This window comes from Pollicipes pollicipes, unplaced genomic scaffold (genome assembly GCF_011947565.3).
Source record: "Pollicipes pollicipes isolate AB1234 unplaced genomic scaffold, Ppol_2.1 Scaffold_6686;HRSCAF=7923_pilon_pilon_pilon, whole genome shotgun sequence".
Taxonomy (NCBI): domain Eukaryota; kingdom Metazoa; phylum Arthropoda; class Thecostraca; order Pollicipedomorpha; family Pollicipedidae; genus Pollicipes; species Pollicipes pollicipes.
This window is the reverse complement of record NW_023596921.1, coordinates 12,946,285-12,953,784: the sequence shown is the minus strand read 5'-3', so window position 1 is coordinate 12,953,784 and position 7,500 is coordinate 12,946,285. Positions and strand designations below refer to the sequence as shown.

Genomic DNA, 7,500 nt, shown 5'->3' with positions numbered 1-7,500 from the left:
ACTGGGACGAACTATCAGGGCACCACAGGACACCCGGAGGACACACGTCTGGAAAAACATCTCCATTGAGTGTCAGGGGTGAGCATACGAATCGAGAAACATTCACATGACTGGCAGTCACTTAATGATCAGGAGATTTTGGTGATCTCCGCCCCCGAATGGATTATTTTTGCTGACGTCTCTGGCGTCGGTCTGGCATGTTTGTCGCCGTCACCGAGTCATTCGGTATATCAGCGACTGGTCAATCCACTCTGGTCGTCAGCCAAGGTGATGTCTTTGTTTTTTTTCAGGTTCAGCATGCCCGGAGAGGCGGAGAGCATGTTCTTCAGCTTTGACATGGGTCCCGTCCACTTTGTGGCCGTGTCCTCGGAGTTCTACTATTATACCAACTATGGTTATGAACAGGCTGTCAACCAAATCAACTGGGTGAAAGCAGATTTGCAGGTATGCGACACCAGCAGCAATTCAACATACCTTGAAAACAAATCTGACGCGAAGCAGGTCGCGCTCGTAACGCCACGAATGTGTGAACACGACATACAGCGCCGAATCAATAACTCTCCCGCGCTGCTATTGTCACAACTGTTTCCGATCTCCCTTGCCTCGTGCGCACCTGTCACCTTCCCGAGGAGAGTGCACGGTACACGGTACGAGGTACACGGCACGGTACACGGTACGAGGAGGTACACGGCATCTGGCTGGATATCGGGCTTGAGTTCGCGTTACGCGGTTGCGTTGGTGCCACCGTGCTGTTGACTCGGTCGAAAGGTGACATTGCGAATAACAAAGCATAGTCCACGCTGCGTCCTCAGAAGCGTTCCGCGGTCTTTACCGCATCAATGCTTGCGCCACGTTTACTGAAGTTTCCGTTAGCTTTTAGCGCATCGGCTGATCAGCTTTGCTCATCATATTCATTGCACTCATGGATTGAGACAAGGTAATTACAGCTTCCGTTTGAGCTCCCATTCATACGTTCACTGCATCCTCCCTTCACAAGCTTTACCGCAGCTTAACAAACGTCCATTTATCGCTCCCCTGCCTGAACACGCCCTCCGCAGTCTCAGGTTCCCACCCATCAGCTTCACCGAAGCTTCACTAGCGTCCCGTCGTCGCGACCCTGCCTGTACACATTCTCCATGGTCCCAGCTTCCCACCCATCAGCTTCACCGAAGCTTCACTAGCGTCCCGTCGTCGCGGTCCTGCTTGCACACGTTCTCCGTAGTCTCAGCTTCCCACCCATCAGCTTCACCGAAGCTTCACTAGCGTCCCGTCGTCGCGGCCCTGCCTGTACACGCCCTCCGCAGTCCCAGCTTCCCACCCATGAGCTTCACCGAAGCTTCACTAGCGTCCCGTCGTCGCGGTCCTGCTTGCACACGTTCTCCGTAGTCTCAGCTTCCTACCCACCAGCCTTCCTGCAGCTCCGCCCTCGTCCCGTTGTCGCGGCCGCCCGAGCCAGGCCGGCGTGTGACGTCACACCCTATCTGACTGGCGCCGACCTCCTCAGATGGCGAGCGAACCATCGGCGCGCGCCCAGCGACCCTGGATCGTGGTGTACGGCCACCGTCCCATGTACTGCACCAACCTCGACAAAGACGACTGCACCAAGGCGCACGACCGCCTCCGAGTCGGCATACCGGAGCATAACATGTGAGGGACATGCAGGCGCGGCCACAGGAAGGGGGCGTTGGCAATGGAGGAGGGCCCTCGGCGGGGCTCGACCGGGGTCAGCTGCTGGGGTTCCAAATGTGAGGTCGCCCGAGCAATATTTTAAGTCGTGTTCGGTGCGTCTCTGTGCAGTGCGCTGGGATACAATCCTCTTCAACAATGACTTTGAAATATAGGCAGCACTTTGCTGTGGTACATCTCCACAACTACATGCAGTAACGGACAGTATGAGCTATTGCTGACACATAGTTTCTGAGGGTCTCCTACCGCACGTCATGACCATCTCTCTGACCTCACCCACTGCACCGCGGCGTTGCCGCACCCGCAGCCCCGGCATGGAGGATCTGCTGATGGAGTACGGCGTCGACCTGGCCATCTGGGCACACGAGCACTCGTACGAGCGGCTCTGGCCCATCTACAACTACATCATTTTCAAAGGCACTGTTGACCAGCCGTACCTCAACCCCGGCGCCCCGGTACACATCACCACCGGCTCGGCGGTAGGTGGGCCTCACAGGAGCGGCGCGGCGAGCTCAGGGGAGGGTCTGCCGTCAGCCGCGGCACGTCAGGGTCGTTCAAACGTCCCCCCCCCCCCCCCGCCTGGCTGGTTGGAGGTTGGTTGATTGCTTACTTTGAAGAAGTTGAATGAAGAAGATATAGAACTGATCATGGACTGCAGTATTTCGCGCCTAGCGGGAAACATGCCCAATCTGATATACAGTAACGGACTCGAGCTGTTGCCTCAAGCGGCCTACTCTATTGAGCTGCATATATTTATGCAGCCATGGCCCTTTACTTTACTTCGCCGGCGATTCACGTCCGTTTATTCGCTCCCCACAGGGCTGCGATGAGAACTACGACCCAGTTCTGGCCGCTGCCGGCGCCATGGAGTGCCTTCCGCAGCATCCACTACGGCTTCACGCGTATGACGTTCCACAACGGCTCCCACATGTCCCTGGAGCAGGTTTCAGTGGATGGGACGGGCGGCGTCATCGACTCCATCGATGTGGTGAAGGAGGTCCACCGGCCCTTCAGTCAGCTGACCAAGACACCGCGCGGTTATCTGTAACCACCAGTCGGTACGAGAAGGCTCCGGTCGCTCTCACCTGGCGGTGGAGAGCCAAAGAAGAACGCAGACATGACTACGACCGTGTGAGTCCATTCCAGATGACGTGTAAACGGCGGGCGGATTGCGCTACTTACCTTGCAACGTACGTCTGTCATTGCAACGAAACGGTTCCCTTCCCAGTTTGATCAGTGATAGAGTGCTGGACTGGTAATCAGAAGACTCCGGTTCATATTTCAACAATTCCAAGAATAAAATTTGGGTTCTGATGTGTACGTCGTGTGATCGTCAAGTTCCTCCCAGAGCTCAGCGACGCTTGACGACTGATGAACAATCGATTCCCCAAAACGCAACGCACAAATTTCGACACTAGACGAGAACAAAAGTCAGACCAGTTACTGCATCCGTGATGCTAATGCCTCGTCGAAATCATTGCGTAGAACCCTAACTGTTAGTGTGACTGCTCACCACAAAAGAAAACGACGCCCTTGCATTTCCACACAAAATATGTAGAAACGTCATTGCTGGAATGTCTACGACCGCCAAAAGATGTCTGCGCGCTTTTGCGCTATAAAAACAGTAGCGCTTGGCTTCATGGCATACATTGCGAGTGCTAAGTATATCCCGTCCAATGGCGAAGGTTTGGAGACAATCGGAACAATAAATTCTGAACGAGATGCCTGCAGGTAAGAGTTTTAGAATTTGTAAAGTTGGACGACTTTCGACCTGACCAAGGATCACCAAATTGTCAACTTTAAGGGGCAATCATGCATGGCGCATCCAATGGAGGTTTGCTAGCAATCGGTCCTGTAGGCTCCGAGATTCGAGTTGTCCACATTTGCATGAAAATTTTCCCTTCGGGTTTTCGAGGTGTTTGAACTCAGGTCAGGTCTTGATATTGCCTCCCCATGGTTCACCTCATTGTCCGGAATCAATTGGTGGAGGCTTCAATGCGATCGGACCAGCCGTTTGGGAGAACAAGCGTGTCTGCTTCCTGTGCTGGTCTTTTAGACCCTGCCTGGGGTTGTTGTCTGCTAGTAGAACGTAGGGTCTATTCTCTGGAATGCGTAAATATGTCTCGCGTGCCGTTATAATGACGACAGACACCTTTGGTGCTGTATGCTCACAACGCAAAAGTAATCGATTTGCCAACATTTGCATTGTGATAAAGTGATGAGTCACTGACTTCGGCACGAAGTCGGCTCCTCACTCCCCTGAACCGTCATCTCTCAATTTCGTTCTGTAGCGGCACCTGAAGGACCTTATCCATGAAGCTCGCAGAGTAACTGCGGTGAAAACAGCTGAAGAGGAGAATATTTCAGCGATCTCTCGCCACTCAGTGCGCGTACTTTTAAAACAAGTTTGTCAAGGACATTCGGGCGTCTTCATGTCGCAGCTACCATGGGGATAATTTAATGCATCCCACCGCCGGCGCCTGAAATTCTCTTAGGTGTTTGGCCGTGAACTTTCACCAGAATAGGTGCGGGCTGCTAAATGCGGCAAAGACACCAAGAAAACTGCTCTCTTTTGTGAACAATTTTGGGCTTTCTACCTGGTCTTATCTAGCTAGGCTCGTACGCAGCCAAAAAAGGGCAAAATTCTGGCGAAACACGCAGTTTTGATTCCGTGTAGACACATTCTTGCTCTGTCCTGAACCGCACAGGGCACGGTCAGGGTTTGGAGCACGTAATAAAGCGGTTCTAAAATAGATCCGAGACGTCTTAAAACACGCCATGCACGTCAAAGCGCATAAAGCACTCTGACATGCTCAGCATGCAGAGCGTTGCATATGCTACGTGAAAAGTTGTCACTTAACTTAACAAATAAACAGACTAAACGAGCCTCAATATTGGCAATAATTGAAAATACAAAATACAGAACTGGCAAAGTTTTGTACAAATATGGTACTTGCGCCACCTTTATGTTTGGCACATCCCATGTTATGGCACATCCCATGTTGACAGCGAGCTAGAATCGCTTTCGAACTAGGGTGGGAGTGAAAAATTTCATTGCAAAAAGACCGTGCAGGAGTGAAAAAATCAAGGCACAAAAGATGGAACTCATGAGCTCGTGACTGATGCTTCAGCAAACAAAGACATCTATTTCAAGTTGGCATGGACGTAATATCAGAAACCTGACAAAACTGAAGGGAAACAGAATACATTAAAGCACTGTAATTTCATGACAGTGTAATGAGCTTGAAAAATTATCAACACCAATAATCTGATGCTGCACTTTGTACTTCCCTTCCACAGCACTTTAAAACAAAACAAAGCAAAGTAATTCAATAACAAAATAACAACAGAAAATTCAACAAGCATAAAACACTCAAACAAAAAACAAAAACATGGGATTACTACACATCAGCCCATCACTAAGCCAAACACAATAGACCTACCTCTGGCTTCTGTTAAGATGGGGTCAGGGAAAAGAAACATTTTGTTACTGTTTCATACAACCAATGCTTATTTCCATGAATGTAGCTTAACTATGCCTAACCTAAAGAGGACTTACTTCATCTCATCCTGTCTAACCTGTTTGTACCACAGCAGCAGTTGTGAGTTACTGATTCTTGCACAATTCCTGTTGCCACTTGCCATGCACTTGCCAACATCATTTGATTGACCGGGAGCATGAGGCAGTCATGCGATGTTCTCTCATCACCATGCCCTAATGTATAAACGCGAAACCACAATGCAGCGTAAGGAAACGATGCAATTGCGAAATCTCTGTATTTTTCAAAAAAATCTCTGGCGAACAGCAGCTTCATGACGTGAGCTAGTGTCTATTACTGATCACGACATATTACGAGTCTCTATTACTGATCACGATCTATTACGAGTCTCTATTACAAACCACAACAAGATCATGACAATAAAGGCACGATGGTGCAGTGGAAAGTCAGTATGGACCGCCCTCTAACCCCGTTGGATCTGGAACACACACTTTCCTGACATTCACATCAGTGCGACACATTCTCGCTAAGCTTTCTGTGCGATAACATCATAACGCGTGAGATATGACGAATCGATATCAGGCAGCGACGACCACCCACAAATAAGCGGCTGTATGCGCCAAGCAAAGGCCGCATGCCAGCCTGCTCTCACCACGCCCTCCACACAGAGCCAGGACTAGATGGCCCTTCAATGGCAGCGTTTTCAAAACAGTTTGCGAAGAGTCTCATGAGCCGTATATAGCCAGACTAAACGAATGGTGCGCAAAATATCCACACGTCTTATTACTCTACTGTACACGTCTCCCAGCTAGCGTACAGCTGGTCCGCCAACGAAATGCAACAGCACATTGCTTTGCGATTTGAATTCGAAGCACGTCAGACCAAAGCACACAGGCACACAAACTGGGTCTGTGCTGATATTAGTTGGATGTGCGTCCCATGCACAGCAAACTGGAGCGCCAACGCAATGGCCCTACACAATAATCACGTTTGTCCACGACACAAAGTCCCTCGTTACGAAAATGCTTTCAAACAAAACCAAGTGGCAATCATCAATAATATTACGTGAATGCTGCCAGCGCTGAAGAAGGACTCTCGGTGATGTTTGAGTCACTGCTTTCAGACCGCAGAGCGACACTCATCTCCGTCGGTGATCTTACGTGTTGAACAGCACTCATCACCGGCGCATGCCGTGTGGGTGTACGGACGGCTCACGGGTGGGGCCGGCTAGGTGCATATGGGTAACTGTTGATTCGCTTCGGGGAATGCTTCCACCAGAACAGACCAGCGCAGAGGTTCGATCGCAAGGACATGTCTCAGTCAGGTCGTTTTCGAGAACACCAAAAACTCACACGCGCCAGTTCAAGACGGATGCCAGCCTGACGGAGGGAGAAGCACACGCCAGGCGCAACCGAGAACATCGTCCGCTACTGGCACTCCTCACCGGACGCAGAGCGTATCACCGCGGGACTGGCACCTAGTGCGCCGGCCAGTCGCCACTCAGCGCGCCACTTTTTGTCGACAGCACGACATTTCTGGCTGCGCCGCCTCACAGTGCGGCAGTTCTCGCCACGCCTCGCTCCGCCTCAGTCTTCTTGGCGACGAAGTGCTCGTGCTGAATGTCCTCCAGGGTGCGCAGGCGAGTCTCGGGGATGACGAAGCAGGCGAACAGCACCTGCAGGGCGCACACACCCGAGAACAGCCAGAACGTGCCGTGGTTGCCCAGTAGGCGCGTCAGGTCAGGAAACACCTGCAGGATGGTGAAGAGTGTGACGGACCAGAAGATGATGATGATGCTGCCGTACAGTTCGCGCACTGACGATGGCAGCATCTCGCCGAAGATGACCCAGCTGATTGGGCCGATGCCGACCGAATAGCTGGAGATGGTGACGATCATGCTGGCCAACGGTAGCCAGTGTAGGTCTTGCACCAGCTCCTCGTCCTGCTGGCGCACGAAGAAGTAGGCGCCGATGACGGCCAGAGAGATGGTGCAGAACGCACCGGAGATGGAGATCAATGCGCGTCGCCCGAGTCGGTCGATCAGCGACGTCGAGAAGAGGTTGCAGAGCAGCCGCACGGCCGCCAGCACCATAGCGCATTGGTAGGCGTTGATCCCAGTGCGCGCCAGCTTGAAGATAACGACGGCGTAGCCGAACATGGCGTTAATGCCGGAGAAGTTGAGGATGGTCATCTGCAAGGCGATAATGAGAACGGGCCGCAGGTAGTCTGCGTGGCGCATCAGACCCAGCGTCTGGCGCACGCTCATCTTGGTCTGCTCCAGGCCGGCCAGAATCTGCTGCACCTGGGCGTCCGC

General features: G+C 52.0%; 1 protein-coding gene and 1 pseudogene across 1 annotated transcript in view; one reads left to right on the top strand and one right to left on the bottom strand.

Moving 5' to 3' along the window:
- Positions 1-2,823, top strand: part of LOC119108692 (acid phosphatase type 7-like) — a 6,000-nt pseudogene extending 3,177 nt beyond the window's left edge.
- A 2,593-nt stretch (positions 2,824-5,416) lies between these two features.
- The window catches only part of LOC119107873 (facilitated trehalose transporter Tret1), a gene marked incomplete at its 5' end in the record, with an annotated part of 13,633 nt that continues 11,549 nt past the window's right edge, over positions 5,417-7,500 (bottom strand). The window contains 1 exon segment of the mRNA XM_037231442.1: positions 5,417-7,500. This exon segment is cut by the window's right edge and continues 354 nt beyond it. Within this exon segment, the coding sequence (XP_037087337.1) occupies positions 6,736-7,500 (765 nt within the window).